This window comes from Hyla sarda, chromosome 2 (assembly GCF_029499605.1).
Source record: "Hyla sarda isolate aHylSar1 chromosome 2, aHylSar1.hap1, whole genome shotgun sequence".
Classification (NCBI taxonomy): domain Eukaryota; kingdom Metazoa; phylum Chordata; class Amphibia; order Anura; family Hylidae; genus Hyla; species Hyla sarda.
The window spans coordinates 37346748-37365981 of record NC_079190.1 but is presented as its reverse complement, the minus strand read 5'-3'; the positions used below and the strand labels follow the sequence as shown (position 1 = coordinate 37365981).

At 43.9% G+C, this 19234-nt stretch overlaps 1 protein-coding gene across 1 annotated transcript in view; it reads left to right on the top strand.

The window, feature by feature from the left end:
- The first annotated feature begins 14941 nt into the window (after window positions 1-14941).
- The window catches only part of PGR (progesterone receptor), a 92749-nt gene continuing 88456 nt past the window's right edge, over window positions 14942-19234 (top strand). Inside the window, exons 1-2 of the mRNA XM_056561540.1 lie at window positions 14942-16105; window positions 18998-19076. Of these exons, the coding sequence (XP_056417515.1) occupies window positions 16099-16105; window positions 18998-19076 (86 nt within the window). The 5' untranslated portion in view covers window positions 14942-16098. The remainder of the gene's footprint in view (window positions 16106-18997; window positions 19077-19234) is intronic.

The window sequence follows — 19234 nt, the reverse complement described above, 5'->3', positions numbered from 1 at the left end:
CTCTGCTGAGCAGCAAAAGAAGAGGAAGATATTATACAAACTGTCACCTTTATTATGTATCCTGTGTTACTATTGGCTAATGTGAAAGGTAGCATGTTTGGCTACGCTATACCTTACGTTTAAAGTTTTTTATCATACATATCATCTTATATATGTATTTCTTTTGCTGCTGAGTAAGTAAAAGAGGTTTAAAAAGCATAATAGGAGCGTTTTGTCTTGTTGTAAAATCAGCCTTTGGAGTGTTCTGCAGAGGTGGTGGAGGTGGAAGCAATTCCCGAGCATAGCATTAGTGGGACTCGTGGTAGTAGGTGTGCTGGTGATACTGTAAGGCATCGTCGTGGATATGCTGAGGGAGAGCGAGGAGCCCTTCATCACATATCAGAAGTTCATACTGTCAGGAGTGGTGGGAATGATGAGGCTGAGGATGATGATGATGTCAACAATGAAGAGCGGAGCCGAGGTAAGGCCAGAACATCCATCAAATGTACCAGATGTAGGCCTACTTGTTTTTTCAAATCAGGAGCAGGTGACAACGTCGTTGCTGCATCTGCAGGCTTGAGAAAACAGCCTTCCAGAGGAGGGGCACAGTCGGGTGGTGGTCTACCTGTATCCTACCTACTGGTAATTCTTTTGTATCTTACCTGATGCAGAAAACCAGGCACAGTGCTGTAACTGCAGAAAGTAAGTAAGGCATAGCCAAGAATGTATTTATTACAATTCTTCTGAAGCACATGGAGCGGGATCACAAGGCCTGACTAGAATTATCACTAGTCCACCAATTCCTGCTGTCCGCTATCTACTACATCTACCACCAGTCCATCACACTACATGCTGCTACTACCAGACAGGCAGGTTATACAATAAGATTCCCAGAAATCATAATGAAGGAGGGTTAGAGACCTCCGGCCACAATCTTCACTCATCGGACCCCCACGATCACACTGAGTTCCCCAAAAATCCTGGCAATTGAACTTCAAAATCTAAAACAGCTGTAGAGCTCAATGTTGTTTCTACTTTGTATTCATTTTACAATACAAAACTGTGATTTATGAATACATTAAATAGCATAAAAAGATTTTGACTTTTTAATTACAAATTTCTTACGATCTCGACTATTATTACATGTTGTACTCCATAATTAAGGGAATGCGGAATACAATCTTATTCTTCTACCATATAAAGTTCTAGCTGTCACCTGGTTATTACTCATATGCTCCGTCTCCTATTATAAATCTCACATTTGGAGAACTTTATAGCTCCTGAACCTCCAAATAGACGACATTTTCAGAAGTGATGTAAACCAGAAGATGTTGTCAGATCATCTCATGTTTCTCCTGTCTATTTATAATGAAAGGAGAATTTACAGGTTGGCTTGTAATCATGTTCCTCATCTGGTCGGGATACTTATTTTTACCAAGTGATAGAAATTCATGATACATGAAACAGGAGCAAACCTTAAAGCAAGTGGACTACCTTAAAGGGGTACTCTGCTGGAAAAAAATCTTATCCCCTATCCAAAGGATAGGGGATAATATGTCTAATCATGGGGTCCCACCGCTGGGGCCCTCACAATCTCTGTGGCACCTCAGACATCAGGTGCATGGAGCGAACTCCGACTGGCGACCACAGCCGCGACTCCCCCTACATTCATGTCTATGGGAGGAGGCATTACCATACATATAGTGGGGCAAAAAAGAATTTAGTCAGCCATCAATTTTCATCATAGGTATACCTCAACTATGAGAGACATAATGAGAAAAAAAATCCATAAAATCACATTGTCTGATTTTTAAAAAATGTATTTGAAAATGATGGTGAAAAATAAGTATTTGGTCACCTACAAACAAGCAAGATTTCTGGCTCTCACAGACCTGTAACTTCATCTTTAAGAGTCTCCTCTGTCCTCCACTTGTTACCTGTATTAATGGCACCTGTTTGAACTTGTTATCAGTATAAAAGACACCTGTCTACAACCTCAGTCACACTCCAAACTCCACTATGGCCAAGACCAAAGAGCTGTCGAAGGACACCAGAAACAAAATTGTAGACCTGAACTAGGCTGGGAAGACTGAATCTGCAATAGGCAAGCAGCTTGGTGTGAAGAAATCAACTGTGGGAGCAATTGTTAGGAAATGGAAGACATACAAGACCACTGATAATCTCCCTCTATCTGGCGCTCCACTCAAGATCTCACCCTGTGGTGTCAAAATTATCACAAGAACGGTGAGCAAAAATCCCAGAACCACAAGGGGAGAACTAGTGAATGACCTGCAGAGAGCTGGGACCAAAGTAACAATGGCTACCATCAGTAACACACTACGCAGCCAGGGACTCAAATCATGCAGTGCAAGACAGTATATTTCTGGGCCCGTCTGAAGTTTGGTAGAGAGCATTTGGATGATCCAGAAGAGTATTGGCAGAATGTCATATGGTCAGATGAAACCAAAGTAGAACTTTTTGGTAAAAACTCAACTCGTCGTGTTTGGAGGAGACAGAATGCTGAGTTGCATCCAAAGAACACCATACCTACTGTGAAGCATGGGGGTGGAAACATCATGCTTTGGGGCTGTTTTTAGCAAAGGGACCAGGACAACTGATCTGTTTAAAGGAAAGAACGAATGGGGCCATGTATCATGAGATTTTGAGTGAAAATCTCCTTCCATCAGCAAGGGCATTGAAGATGAAACGTGGCTGGGTCTTTCAGCATGACAATGATCCCAAACACGCTGCCCAGGAAACAAAGGAGTGGCTTCATAAGAAGCATTTCAAGGTCCTGGAGTGGTCTAGCCAGTCTCCAGATCTCAACCCCATACAAAACCTTTAGAGGGAGTTTAAAGTCCGTGTTGCCCAGCGACAGCCCCAAAACATCACTTCTCTAGAGGAGATCTGCATGGAGGAATGAGCTAAAATACCAGCAACAGTGTGTGAAAACCTTGTGAAGACTTACAGAAAACATTTGACCTCTGTCATTGCCAACAAAGGGTATATAAGAAAGTATTGAGATGAACTTATGTTATTGACCAAATACTTATTTTCCACAATAATTTTCAAATAAATTCGTTAAAAATGAGACAATGTGATTTTATGGATTTTTTTTCTCATTATATCTCTCATAGTTGATGAGATGATGAAAATTACAGGCCTCTCTCATGTTTTTAAGTGGGAGAACTTGCACAATTGGTGGCTGACTAAATACACTGCATAATAAAATAAAAATAAAGGGAACACTAAGATAACACATCCTAGATATGAATGAATGAACTAATCGTATGAAATACTTTCGTCTTTACATAGTTGAATGTGCTGACAACAAAATCACACAAAAATTATCAATGGAAATAAAATGTATCAACCCATGGAGGTCTGGATATGGAGTCACACTCAAAATCAAAGTGGAAAATCCCACTACAGGTGTGCTGCCTGAGTGGACAGTGTGATTTCACAGAAGTGTCATTGACTTGGAGTTACATTGGGGGAGATTTATCAAAACCTGTCCAGAGGAAAAGATTGCTTCTTTCGTTTCTGAAAAGGCCTGTGAAAAATGAAAGAAGCAATCTGATTGGTTGCTATGGGCAACTCAGCAACTTTTTGATAAATCTCTCCCATTGTGTTAAGTGTTCCCTTTATTTTTTTTAGCAGTGTATTTTTTTGCCCCACTGTATTAGCCGTCACACGCCCTCCCATAGACATGAATGGACGGGGTGTGGCGGGACATCACAAACACCACTGCCGGAGATCGCGGGGTTCCCCATGATCAGACATCTTATCCCATATCCTTTGGCTAGGGGATGAGATGCTTTCCGGTGGACTACCCCTTTAATGATAATCTGCCATCAGTGTCACCTGCACTAAGCTGTTGGTACAGACAGGTAGTGCAGGCAACACTGATGACAACGATAATTATCTGAACCCATTCCTTGCTCTGGTTCTCCCGCTATCTTCTTCTGTATGTTTTGTTCCACTTGGAGCATGGGTGGAGCTTTGTGACGTCATCGCTCCTGCTTCTCTGCTAAGTCCTGCTTCTATCAAAAAAGCAGCGGTGATGTCACGAAGCTCCGCCCATGCTCCAAGCTAGCCCTGGAACGAAAGGTACTGAAGAAGATAGCGGGAGAACTGGAGCACGGAACGGGTTCCGGTAAGTATCACTGTCATCAGTGTTGCCTGCACTACCTGTCTGTACTGATAGGTAAGTGCAGGTGAATCTGATGACAGATTTCTTTTCAATGCTTATATAGACTAAGCGGCAGTGCACCGCATTGAACTATAGCACCAGTCTTCTACCTTGTGCCAGGGCCTAATATCTCACTCTACCGCTCAGCCAATCACTGGCCGAGGTGGAAGCTACAGTCTGATGAGTCAACTCCCTGCAACCAGGAAGAGGACTTCCCCAGAGGCCTTGGGGGATACCAAAGGAACCAGGGAGCGTCGGGAGGTAAAGCCAGTGTTTTTTTTTTTGTTGTTTTTTTTTTGTTGTTTTTTTTTATTTATTTTTTATGTTGACCACCTGTTTTTTTTTATTTTTATAAAAAGTACAATGTCACAGTTCCCCTTTAATGACATGTGAGTTAGTGGAGTCAGATATTGCATTGGAGCCCAGGATCGTGTACAGTTCTGCAGTTTTATTATCAGTGAATTTATTTTTTATTTTTCCAGCTGTAAAATACTTGTATGACTGCCTCAGGGTGTGAATGTATTTACAGCCCTCATCTTTATAGATTTTTTCTGACTACCTATATGTCTCCCCTAGGAGCCTTTACCCACCATTCTGCAGCTGGAGGCAACCTGTAGAATGTACCCCATTATGTCCTATGTATTCAGAGGACCGTAAACGTGTTTTATTGGTATATTAGCTGTGATCACTTCAGAAGACATGTTATAGGTGAAGCCCAAATTGGAGTCCCGTTTTACATTGGACTAGGGAATTACATCTCAGCAGTTTTCGTAATACACTGCTCACAAAACTAAAGGGAAAACTTAAACAACACAATGTAGCTCCAAGTCAATCCCACTTCTGTGAAATCCCACTGTCCACTCAGGAAGCAACACTGATTGACAATCAATTTCACATGCTGTTGTGCAAATGGAACAGACAACAGGTGGAAATTATAGGCAATTAGCAAGACACCCCCAATAAAGGAGTGGTTCTGCATGTGGTGACCACAGACCACTTCTCAGTTCCTATGCTTCCTGGCTGATGCTCTGGTCACTTTTGAATGCTGGCAGTGCTTTCACTCTAGTGGTAGCATGAGACAGAGTCTACAACCCACACAAGTGGCTCAGGTAGTGCAGCTCATCCAGGATGGCACATCAATGCCAGATGTAGCGAGAAGGTTTGCTGTGTTTGTCGGCGCAATGTCCAGAGCATGGAGGCGCTACCAGGAGACAGGCCAGTACATCAGGAGGCCGTAGGAGGGCAACAGCCCAGCAGCAGGGCCGCTGCATATGCCTTTGTGCAAGGAGGAGCAGGAGGAGCACTGCCAGAGCCCTGCAAAATGACCTCCAGCAGGCCACAGCATGTGTCCACTCAAACGGTCAGAAACAGACTCCATGAAGGTGGTATGAGGGCCCGACGTCCACAGGTGGGGGTTGTGCTTACAGCCCAACACCATGCAGGACATTTGGCATTTGCCAGAGAACACCAAGATTGGCAAATTCGCCACTGGCGCACTGTGCTCTTCACAAAAGAAAGCGGGTTCACACTGAACACATGTGAAAGATGTGACAGAGTCTGGAGATGCCGTGGAGAATGTTCTGCTGCTGGTTTGGCGGTGGGTCAGTAATGGTGTGGCGTGGCATTTCTTTGGGGGGCCTCACAGCCCTCCATGTGCTTGCCAGAGGTAGCCTTACTGCCATTAGGTACCGAGAGGAGATCCTCAGAGCCCTTGTGAGACCATATGCTGGTGCGGTTGGCCCTGGGTTCCTCCTAATGCAAGACAATGCTAGACCTCATGTGTCTGGAGTGTGTCAGCAGTTCCTGCAAGAGGAAGGCATTGATGCTATAAACTGGCCCGCCCGTTCCCCAGACCTTAATCCGATTGAGCACATCTGGGACATCATGTCTCACTCCATCCACCAACGCCACGTTGCACCACAGACTGTCCAGGAGTTGGCAGATGCTTTAGTCCAGGTCTGGGAGGACATCCCTCAGGAGACCATCCACCACCTCATTAGGACCATGCCCAGGCATTGTAGGGAGGTCATATGGGCACGTGGAGGCTTCACACACTACTGAGACTCATTTTGACTTGTTTTAAGGACATTACATAAAGTTGGATCAGCCTGTAGTGGGGTTTTCCACTTTGATTTTGAGTGCGACTCCATATCCAGACCTCCATGGGTTGATACATTTGATCTCCATTGATCATTTTTGTGTGATTTTGTTGTCAGCGCATTCAACTATGTAAAGACAAAAGTATTTCATACGATTAGTTCATTCATGCAGATCTAGGACGTGTTATCTTAGTGTTCCCTTTATTTTTTTTTGAGCAGTGTATCTGCACCAAGCAAAAAGACCAGGGTATAAATTATCAAAAAATTATCAATCTTTATTAGTACACATGATAAAAAAATAAATAAAACTTATACTGAGAGGTAGATGGGTTGTACAGGTAGAAAAGTGGTGGACGAGAGGGATGATAACATCAAATATAGATGCACTGGTATTACCATGTGCATACAGCCAGTCATCTAGATAAGCAAAAGACAAATGCTAATAGAACTATATACTGTATAGTGGTTGAAGGTAATCTTGATAGCTTTGAAGCTATGCAAAATTTGTATGGTATCAACAGCAATCAATATTTTGGGTATTTTAAAGCATTTAAAAACTCTCCAAATAAATCTCACGTTCACTTACAGGATCACTGTGTGATTGACATGATTCAAAAGGGGATTATGGGTAAAAAATGTATGGTTAATGTTTATAGATGTTTAATGAGGGAGGTCTCAGCAACATATTATGGCAATCTTAGAAACCGCTGGTCAAGCGAAGTAGGGAAAATCAGTCACTGCATGGCCATGACTGTATGTGATACATATTTTACATCATGCTTAATACACCAATTAACATCGGGGATGGTTACAAATTCAGAAAATTTCATGTTATTCCATATTGGAGTGAAAACTGTGCTACCTTTAATCATTTTCTTTAGCAAAGTCCAGCCTTTACTCACCATTTTATCACATGTGAACGGGTGTGAAATTTGCTTAGCTTCTTACCCTTCCAATAGTGCCATTCTATCTGTACTAAAGAAAGAACAGTGCAAACCTACTATAGAATACCTTAAGTAATAATTTTAGCAATCCTAGCAAGGTAATATAAGCTGAAATTTGGTAGAGCCAAACCTTCTTCCCCAACCGGGGCACACCAAATTTCGTATTTAAGCCTAAGGCGTTTCCTCCCCCATATAAACTTGTTTAAATTTCTATGCAACCTATTGAACCAAATTTGTGGAATCCACACAGGAGCGTCATTTTTATAAACGAGGCACGATCCACCGTAGAGAAAATAAGTTTAGACCATATGCGCAATTTATTTATAATTCTCCCTAGCAGGGGTTTAAGATTATATTCAGAATATTTGTTTGGATCTGCTGTAATAACTACCCCCAAATAATTTAACCCACATCCATCACCTATTATCTGAAAAGGGGTCTCCTTCGCAGCAAGTGTATTAGAGAGGGGGAGGATATACGTTTTCAACCGGTTTATCTCCAACCCCGAGTAATTACCATAATCAGAAAAAGCCTTAATAATTATGGGGACAGTTTTAACAGGATCATGTAGAAACATCACATGTCGTCGGCATACAATAAAATACGAGACTCCCTCTAATCAGAACAGCCAAAGGCTCAATGTACAGAACGAAAAGTAGAGGGGACAAGGTGCACCCCTGTCAAGTGCCCCTTGACATCTCAAACCAACCAGATAGCAAATTTCCCAGTGATATACACGCTTATGGGGCACAGTAAAGTAGTTGAATCTAGTGAATGACTCCCCAAATCCAAATGCCCTTAGAGCCACCCAGAGGTACCTCCATTCCACCCTGTCAAATGATTTAGTAGCATCCCCTTGATGCTACTAAATCATTTGACAGGGTGGAGTGGAGGTACCTCTGGGTGGCCCTCAGGGCATTTGGGTTTGGGGAGCTGAGTTCCCCCACCCCTCTCTGAATACCCATGTATGCCCTCTCGATATTAGAAAATAATGTTCTATAGGGAATAAAACCTGTCTGATCTTCCATTATCAACCGATCTATTACTCTACTCAAACTTTTCGCCAAAATGTTCACAAAAAATTTTAACACCGAAGTTAAGAAGAGATATTGGACAAAATTACTCTACTTTAGTAGGATTAAAGATGAGCGAAAACATATAATGGCTGAATGACACAGCCTGGAGTTGGTGGCACCATATAGTGCCTGAATGACACAGCCTGTAGTTGGTTGCAGCTTATAGTGGCTAAATGACACAGTCTGGAGTTTGTGGCAGAATGAGGAGAACATATAGTGGCTGAATGACACAGCGTGGAGGGGGCGGGCGCATGAGGAGACCATATATTGCCTGAATGACACAGCGTGGAGTTGGCGGCAGCAGGAGGAGACCACATAGTGGCTGAATGACACAGCCTGGAGTTGGCGGCAGCATGAGGAGACCACGTAGTGGCTGAATGACACAGCCTGGAGTTTGAGGCAGCATGAGGAGAACAAATGGCTGAATGACACAGCCTGGAGTTGGCAGAAGCATGAGGAGACCATATAGTGGCTGAATGACACAGCGTGGAGGTGGCGGCAGCATGAGGAGACCACATAGTGGCTAAATGACACAGCGGGAGGTGGCGGCAGTGAGGAGAACATAGAGTGGCTGGCCTGTCACAGTATCTAGGCCCTTAAGATTTTAACAGGAAAAAAATGGTACACCCTTTAGATGTACGTATGTGGTATGCACTTATGAGGGGAGGACAATGCGCTCCAGTACGCTTTAAACAGTATTTGTCTACAACACCAGCAGGTGTGTACTTTTCGCTGGCCTTTAACAGTATCTAGACCCTTAAGACTTTAACAGGAACAAAATAGTACACCACTTAGATGTATGTATGTGGTATGCACTTATGAGGGGAGGACAATGCGCTCCAGTATGCTTAAAACAGTATTTGCCTACAACACCAGCAGGTGTGTACTTTTGCCTGGCCTTTCACAGTATTTAGGCCCTTAAGACTTTTACAGGAACAAAATGGTACACCATTTTGATGCACTCACAAGTTTCACTTACTAGATGGACAATATGCTTTTAGTGCTCTGCTCTAGGTAACTGGTTGGCTACTATTAGCTTTTCAGTTGTTGTACACACCAGTGCTGCAGCACACAGTCGCTGTGTACTACATCCAAAATTGTACTTTTTCTCTCAATCTTACTCCCTTCCCTATTTGTGTTTCTAGGCTGGATTTGGGCTTGAGGTGAATCGCTGCTGTAATAAAAGCTTTTCTGTGCAACACACATCGCTGTAAGTCCCTCTCTCTCTCTCTCTCTCTGCAATAAAAAGTCGCTGATGTGACTGGGAGGTGAATCCCTGCTGTAAAAATTATTTTCTGTGCAACACACACTGCTGTCTGTCCCTCTCTCTCTCTCTCTGCATTAAAAGGCTGAAGTGTCTGGCCGCAAGATGGCTGCCGATTATATATAGCTTTGACATCACAGAGGTGACTGGCTGCTGATAGGCTGCATGCTACATGTGATTCAGGGTCATCCCGCCTACCCTTGTTCCCGCCTTCCCAGCATTCCTTACCCCATGTCCTCACATGTGGATCCGCCATTTTAGATGCCCTGGAGCCTGAACCGCACTAAATGGAGTTTAATGAAGCGATCCCTAAGTAGGATCTTTATTTTTTTTTAGAATCAAAACTATGTATGCCTCCATCATAGACTCTGGGAGATGACCTCCCTTACAGGATTCATTGATTATTTCTAATAATATTGGGGCCAGCACATCAGAGAATCTTTTAAAAAAAACAAAAGGTAATCCATCAGGGCCCGGTGCAGATCTATCAGGCGCTGTTTGAATGGCGTTCCTGATCTCCCCCAGGGAAATGGGAGAGGCAAGGATCTCCACCCCTTCTGACGTAACCCAGGGCAACCCTAGACCCTTTAAAAATTAGACTATCTCTGCCTTCTCTACCCGCTGTTCCGAGGAATACAGCTTAGAGAAAAAGTCCAAGAAAACTTTCTCAACCTCCTCTGGGTTATGCGTTATAATCCCCTGTTCGTTTAGTATTGAGCTAATCGGTTTCCTATTTTCCCGTGCATTCACTAAGTTCACTAATATTCTACTTGGTTTACACTCTTCAGAAAATTTTTTTTTATCCTGCGAACAATAATTTATTTTGAGCTTTCTCTATCTGCCAGACTCTCAATTCATCTTGTGCTAATTTTAATTTTGTTAAATTTTCTAAATTTGAATTCAACATAAGGGACCCCCCGGTTCCTTCACTTTATTAAACAACACCTCTTCCTCATTCCTAAAGACCCTTTTCTTTTTTATGATATCCCCCAGGAAGAGGTCTCTCGAGAAGACCTTAAAGGGTTACTCCGGTGGAAAACATATATATTTTTTTAAATCAACTGGTGCCAGAAAGTTAAAGGAGTTCTCCAACTGAAATCTTTTATCCCCCGCTGTGCCCGGGCTGTAAAACTATACATAATAAACTTTCACTTACCTGTCTACGATCCCCCATTGTTCTGATATCGCCGCCCGTGCTGCGGGTCGTTGGCTTCACTCTGCGCTCAGCTTATCAGCGGCCGCGACGGGACATTGCCGCGGCCGCTGATAGGCTGAGAGCAGAGTAAAGTCACCGACCCGTAGGAAGAGGAAGAGACCGGGACCGGAGAACGGGACGGCAATATAGGAACAACGGGGGATCGTAGGCAGGTAAGTGAAAGTTTATTGTGTATAGTTTTACAGCCCGGGCACAGCGGGGGTTAAAAGTTTTAGCTAAGAGAACTCCTTAAAACAGATTTGCAAATTACTTCTATTTAAAAATCTTAATCCTTCCAGTACTTATCAGCCGCTGTATGCTCCACAGGAAGTTCTTTCCTTTTTCAATTTACTTTCTGTCCGACCACAGTGCTCTCTGCTGACACCTCTGTCTGTTTTTGGAACTGTCCAGAGCAGGAGCAAAGCCCCATAGCAAACCTATACTGCTCCAGACAGTTCCTGAAATGGACAGAGGTGTCAGCAGAGAGAACTGGGGTCAGACTGAAAAGAAATTCAAAGCATACATGCAGCATACAACGGCTGATAAGTACTGGAGGGATTAATATTTTTAAATAGTAGTAATTTACAAATCTGTTTAACTTTCTGGCACCAGTTGATTTAGAAAAAAAAATTCCACCGGAGTACCCCTTTAAGGCGGATATTAATCATTCTTGTGCCTTGCAAAAAAGGGGGAAAGTTGCAAAATTTTTGTACAAACCTAAAAGTTATGCAACTTTATGCCAGTTGGCATTGTGCTGAAGAGGTAGGGCTTGCAGTGAGGGGGTGTGGCTTGTGGTGAAGGGGGCGTGGTTGCCCCAGGGCACGGAATTTACTACAAGGCAAGCAAACAAAAATTGTATTGAAATCTCTTGCAATTGTCTTCAAAACGCTGGTCATTTCTTCATATTTTATCTATTTCTCGTATTAGCTAACAAAACTGCATCAATAATTACCGAAAAAACACAATGGGGGGAGATTTATCAAAACCTGTCCAGAGGAAAAGTTGCTGAGTTGCCCATAGCAACCAATCAGATCACTTCTTTCATTTAGCAAAATGAAAGAAGTGATCTGATTGGTTGCCATGGGCAACTCAGCAAATTTTTCTCTAGACAGGTCTTGATAAATCTCCCCAATGTGTAAATACTAGAGGTGCACCGAAATGGAAATTTCAGAACCGAAACAAAACCGAAATTAAAAAAAATGTCCGTCCGAAACCGATACCGAAACCGAAAATGAATTCTCCCCGTCTTCTGGTAAAACGCAGCGCTCCGCTCATTAGATTGCCCCACATTAGATTGCCAGCTCCCCCACATTAATAGGCAGCTCCCCCACAATAGTAGGCAGCTCCCCCACAATAGTAGGCAGCTCCCCCACATTAATAGGCAGTTCCCCAACAATAGTAGGCAGCTCCCCCACATTAGGTCAGCATTTCCCCCACAATAGTAGGCAGGTTCCCCACAATAGTAGGCAGTTCCCCCACAATATTAGGCAGCTCCCCCCAACAATATTAGGCAGCTCCCCCCACATTTGTAGGCAGCTCCCCCCCACATTAGGTCAGCAGTTCCCCCACAATAGTAGGCAGCTTCCCCCCACCCCACAGACATACAGCTTCCAGCCATCTACAGTGTATGGCTGCAGGCTGTATGTCTGTACTGCGGCCCCCACAGTGATCCGGTCACCGCTCCTCCGACCCGGGGTCACATCTACTGCTATGGCCTATGGACCATAGCAGTAGGTGCCGGGACCGGAGGAGCTGTGACCGAAACACTGAAGAAGATGACGCGCCGCCGGTCACTTACCAGGCCCCGGCCAGCGCGCGTTCTCCTGCGACGATCCTGCGGTCCTCCTGCGTCTCTATGGTTGTCAGTGACGTCCCGTGCGTACAACCATAGAGGAGAAGAAGTGAAGGACCGAAGGAGGAAGCACGCTGGCCGGGGAATGGTGAGTGACCGGCGGACATCCTTATGTCCCGAAAAGATTTTTCGGGACACAGGGATGTCCGGGATAGGAATACTTATTTTTATGTGCCCGGACCGGCTCCCGTGTGTGGCTGCAGGCGGGGGCCGACCAGAGCATATAAAAACTAATACTGTATACTAAAAACCAGGGGGCCTCCAGCTGTTGTGAAACTACAACTCCCAGCATGCCCGGACAGCATTTGTCGGTACGGGCATGCTGGGAGTTGTAGTTTCACAACAGCTGAAGGCCCCCTGGTTTTTAGTATACAGTATTAGGTTTTATATGCTCTGGTCGGCCCCCGCCTGCAGCCACACACGGGAGCCGGTCCGGGCACATAAAAAGAAGTATTCCTATCCCGGAGAGCACGCCCCCCCAGATGTTGCGGCCGCCCCCCCCCCCCCCCTGCACCCCCCACGCTACGCCTCTGGCACTGGCAGTGTTTGTAACTTGTGCTGTGGGCGGGCAGGGGAAGTGGGTCACTATCGGGAAATTTTTTGTTGTTTCCGCATTTCCCCAAAATAGCTATTTTCGCCCGATATGTATCGGCCGCAGATATATCGGTGCATCCCTAGTAAATACAACCCTGTACAGCAGTGGTCTTCAACCTGCGGACCTCCAGATGTTGCAAAACTACAACTCCCAGCATGCCCGGACAGCCAACGGCTGTCCGGGCATGCTGGGAGTTGTAGTTTTGCAACATCTGGAGGTCCGCAGGTTGAAGACCACTGCTGTACAGTATTATATGCTATTTTAGGGTCTATTTGAATCTGCCAGTACACCCATACCAATGTTTATTCACTATAGTACGTTTTTTTTAATTCTGTAAAATGACATTTGAGATGTTTTACATTGGGAGCATCAAGTGGATCTTTTTACTGACAGATATATTTGTCTAGCGCGACAATTGACACATCTAAGTATATCGTACACTCGTACTCTTTGGAATATGTTTGTAAAAGAAATTGGATAACAGATGCCCTAGGAAATAGGCTGAGAAGCGAATACACATAAAAGGCCGATGATTAACAAGCATTTATAACTCCTCGCACCTCTGGAGCGGAAGGAATATTTAATAAGTCTTTGACACGTCTGATGAATTCTGTTCCATTTGTTTGGTCGCTCGCTGACAGTCAGGACACAGCATGATATCTGCGGAGGCTGGGGATATGTAAAAATATAAATGTACAAAGATTATTGTGAGGACGTGTCTACTGTTTAGAACTTCATGGGGACACGGACAATTTAATATTAGGACGTGGTGGTCGGCAGTAAATCAAATATAAAAATATATTGACATCATTTCTGAGTTTATTGGGGTCTCTGTTCAGGATCCTCATCTCTTGGTCAGAGCAGGCAGCAGTAACAATGAGCGTCTCGCAGTCTGGAGGACTTGTCATGCATTACATAGACCTGCACTGCTACCCAACTAGTTTGGGTTTCGCCCCACTTTCCAGCGCATTTTCTAACTCCTCCTTAGGTTCTCATCCATTAAACCCTGTGCAAGAATCTGGACTTTGCTACTAGAGACTACCCAGTTGCTTTTTGTTAGAGTGGTCCCGATGGTGGCTAGCTAAGTGGGCCAGCAGACACTGGCATGTGGCACTGAGGGGTAATTATGCTACTGTGCTTCTTACCTGAATTGTGCCATAGCCCCCTAATGAACTGTATCACTGCACCCTAATGAACTGTGCCACTGCACCCTAACGAATTGTGCCACTGCCCCTAAATGAACAATGCCTCTGCCCCCTAATGAACTGTGCCACCGCCCCTAAATGAACAGTGTCCCTGCACCCTAATGAACTGTGCCTCTGTACCTTAATGAACTGTGCCTCTGCCCCTAAATGAACAGTGTCCCTGCACCCTAATTAACTGTGCCTCTGTACCCTAATGAACTGTGCCTCTGCCCCTAAATGAACAGTGTCCCTGCACCCTAATGAACTGTGCCTCTGCCCCTAAATGAACTGTGCCTCTGCCCCTAAATGAACAGTGTCCCTGCACCCTAATGAACTGTGCCTCTGTACCCTAATGAACTGTGCCTCTGCCCCTAAATGAATAGTGTCCCTGCACCCTAATGAACTGTGCCTCTGTACCCTAATGAACTGTGCCTCTGCCCCTAAATGAACAGTGTCCCTGCACCCTAATGAACAATGCCTCTGCACCCTAATGAACTGTGCCACATCCAATAAATGTACAGTGTCCCTGCACCCTAATGAACTGTGCCTCTGTACCCTAATGAACTGTGCCTCTGCCCCTAAATGAACAGTGTCCCTGCACCCTAATGAACTGTGCCTCTGTACCCTAATGAACTGTGCCTCTGCCACTAAATGAACAGTGTCCCTGCACCCTAATGAACTGTGCCTCTGTACCCTAATGAACTGTGCCTCTGCCCCTAAATGAACAGTGCCTCTGCACCCTAATGAACTGTGCCTCTGCACCCTAATGAACTGTGCCACAGCCCCCCTATGAACTTAACCACTGCGCCTAATGAACAGTGACACTGCCCCCAATAAAATGTGCAACTGCTCTTCTAATTAACTGTGTAACTGTACCTATAAACTGTGCCACTGCCCCCTAAATTATTGTGCCACCTACTGTTGAGCGGCATATATGGACGAATATATGGACGAATATTCAACATATATACGTAAAATTCTCATATTCGCAGCATTTTTTTACTATGCACCATAAAATTTGCATGCACATGCGCATTCACCATAAAATTTGCATGTGCATGTGCAATATCGCGTGATAAAATAACTAAAAGAAGGGAGGGATCAATATGCGCAAAAATTGGCATGTGTGAATATTCGCATTTGCGAATTTCCGGGCGCCCGCCAGTCTGATGCAGGAACTAGTATTGGAGTCTTGTTTACTCCACAAACTGGAAGCAGGGAGGGATGATCACTGTGATGTATACTGTGATGTGATGTGTATTATGAATATTCGCGCCCAACACTAGTGCCACCATCCCCAATAAACCATGTCCCTAACCCTTAATGAACTGTGCCACTGCATCTAATAAACTGTGCCAATGCCTCCTAATAAATTGTGTCTCTGCCCCTAATGAATTGTGCCACTGCACCCACTGAACTGTACCACAACCCCCTGAATAGATTGCCCTCCTAAGAATACTCACCTGTCCCTGCTACCACATCACAAACCAGAAGCTAATGCAAGTTGAACCCTAAATACCCCACTACAGTAAATGCGGATGAATGTAGATACGAAAACGATCCAACTCCGACCATCCAATTTTCTTTATCACATCTGAAGCAAGCCCCCATATACCAATATGGAACGTGTGCAAACCAAGAACCTGTACAAACTGATATTTGGATAAGAACATGCCGGCTAAGTCTATTAACAATAGAGGCAGAGGAGCAGACAGGGAATGAATAGTAAGTGCTGCAACAGTGCAATAGTCTGCTGTGAAATTAGATGTAACAGCTCTGGGCAGGGAACAGCCATAATTAAGAGCTGAGGGAAAGCAATGTATTTGGGAACTGTAATACTGAGCAACTTCTCGGTCAGAAAGTACAGAACTAAGACCCCCCAAAACAAATGGATTTTTGGGGGTTTCAGATTTGGGCCAGACAGGTAAGCAATGCTTTATGCTTCTGTAGCTTTATATGTCTTTTTTACCTGATGTTGGAATACCCCTTTAACTCTCCATCCATTGGTCTATATTAGTAGGAGAGAACTTTACTCTCCACGCTGCTCCACAAAATGGTGCCCCTCACACCCCGCCCCCTCCAATATAGCCTCTTGGTTCATTTTTCCACCCGGAGCTTCCTGAATGTGAGCTTAGTCTTATTGCCAGTAAAACCTCCCAGTCTTGTGTATGGGCCATGTGTGATAGTTCAGCTCAGCACGATTCACCTAAACTGTAATACCAGACACAGCCAGTAAACAAGAGTGACGCTGTAACTGAAAAAAAGAGAGATCCTTTTGTCTGGCACCCCCTCTGATGGCTTCATTACAGAATACAATATTACAATGACATGTTCAAGAATAACCAGCAATAACTCGTAAATAAGAAGCATTGCTCCCCCTCCTCCGAGAGTATTGTAGCCGCTTCCTACAGTAATACCTTCTACTGGAACCAATGTGCTCGGAACAATGACCCCGCAGGAGGGAGGGACAGGATTTACATGCTGTCAAGATGTTCTGCCAGTGTACACAGAAGATAAGGACATTGTGACAATCACTTTCCAAATTACAAGGGGCAATTCATAACATATAATGTTTATTGTCGGACCTGCTCAGAATTACCCGGGCACAACTGTGCAAGAATTTCTGCAATTCTTCATGTAATTTTAGAAATTGTTTGGGTAAACACTGTAACAATGGGATTATCAAGGCCAAAAACAAGTTTTGTGTTATCTACAGTGAATACATTTGCCAGTGCATTGGATATTCAGGACTCTTGAGGTATCTGTTGTTAATGCTTTGCTTTATGATGTTGTATTAAAGGGGTACTCCAGTGGAAAACTTTTTTTTTTTTTAAATCAACTGGTGCCAGAAAGTTAAACAGATTTGTAAATCAAGCAGAAACGAAAAGTTCAATGTTCGGCACTGCTGCTGATAACCGCTAGGACTAGGGTATTGGGCAGAAGAAGCTCGAGTATCGAGTGAAACAGATTCTGTCGCCCGACAGTGAATGCCCCCCCCCCCACCGTGATCCTTCCTCTCCCCCTGCACAATGTTTTATATGTGAGTATACAATAAAGAACCCTGAAAAAGAAGTTCTGGTGAGTCTGACGACTTTTTCATCTTCTTCTTGCACTATAGATTTGTAAATCACTTCCATTAAAAAAAAATCTTAATCCTTCCAGTACTTTTTAGGGGCTGTATACTAAAGAGAAATCCAAAAAAGAAATGCATTTCCTCTGATGTCATGACCACAGTGCTCTCAGCTGACCTCTGCTGTCCATTTTAGGAACTGTCCAGAGCAGAAGAAAATCTCCATAGCAAACATATGCTGCTCTGGACAGTTCCTAAAATGGATAGCAGAGGTCAGCAGAGAGCACTGTGGTCCTGACATCAGAGGAAATGCATTTATTTTTTGGATTTCTCTTTAGTATACAGCCCTTAAAAAGTACTGTAAGGATTAAGATTTTTTTTTATAGAAGTAAATTACAAATCTGTTTAACTTTCTGACACCAGTTGATTTAAAAAAAAAAAAAAAAAGTTTTCCACGGGAGTACCCCTTTAAGGAGGGTGTCCAGGCAGGGCCTTATTTACTATTAGGCACCCGTGGACCTGTGCATAGGGCGGAATACTTCTGATGTAGCTGCTGCCACCATGCTGTGGCCTGGAGAAAAAAAAAAAAATTCGCCTCTTTGGTTGAAGCCACATGGGTCAAAACAGTATGAAATGTATCTTCAGAAATGCAACAAACCATTATGTTGGGGACTTTCTGCATGATCTACAGGGAATCTGCAAAATAAGCTCCATGTTTTTTGCTGCATATCTGGAATAGATCTCAACCGAAAAATTCCACTGCACGTGGAATCACCAAAATGGTGGATATTCACTGGCCGGGACAGCTCATGCCATAAATACAAATACAGTCCTCCATCCAGGAATGCAAAAACAGAGCTGAATTCTTCTGAAAAGAGCACCACTCTTGTCCTCAGGTGGTATGTGGTATTGCAGCTCAGTTCCATTAAAATAAATGTAGAGCCAAGTTGCAATACCACACACAACCAGAGGACAGGTGTGGTGCTGTTTTTAGAAGAAATAAGTTCAGTTTTTATATTCATGGACAACCCTGTTCATTTTCAGCCACATTGGGGGGGATAGATGCCCCATTGGCTCATGTCATACCCTTTACCATCCTTACTAATGACATAGCAAGCCAAATACTGCCTTCCATGGTCATGTCAATATGGATGATATGCCACTACTGTTAGTATCAACAGACTGCTTAGAATCACTGTGGGACCTGGGCAATGTGACAGTGATGAACGTGACCAGAGTATATGCGGAACATTTTCATTTCTCGTATAAGGGTTCAGTCAGATATCCAAAAGACTTGTTCCACTGAACACAATTGACCTGACAGTGCTACAGTGATCTAAGTTTTGTTTAGTTTAACCCCAATAAGTCTGAGTTAAAGTGGGTACTATTGAGTGACTGACGCGTTTCGAACTTGGAGAGCTTAATCATAGACTATGATTAAGAATGCCTAGTTCGAAACACGTTAGTAACCCACTGTGGTTTGCTTTACTTTTATTATTTTTCATATGCTACAATAAATTATTATTTTTTTTAAACTTTTTCAACAGGAGTAGGCATCATTTCTTGGATTCTGGATCTGGCTTGTTCCAGCTGGCCGTCCTCCGAGGCGGGGGGTGACCATTGTAGGTTGGTGAGCTAACCTAACCTTAGAATCTATTGTGTATGAGTGAGTACTATTACACGCGCTAAATGTAGCTCTGAAACTCCTTAGACACTGCTCAGTGATTTCTGTTTCTGAAAGCCTCCAACATTCTAAGCGAAGGGCCAGTCATATCAATGTGGCG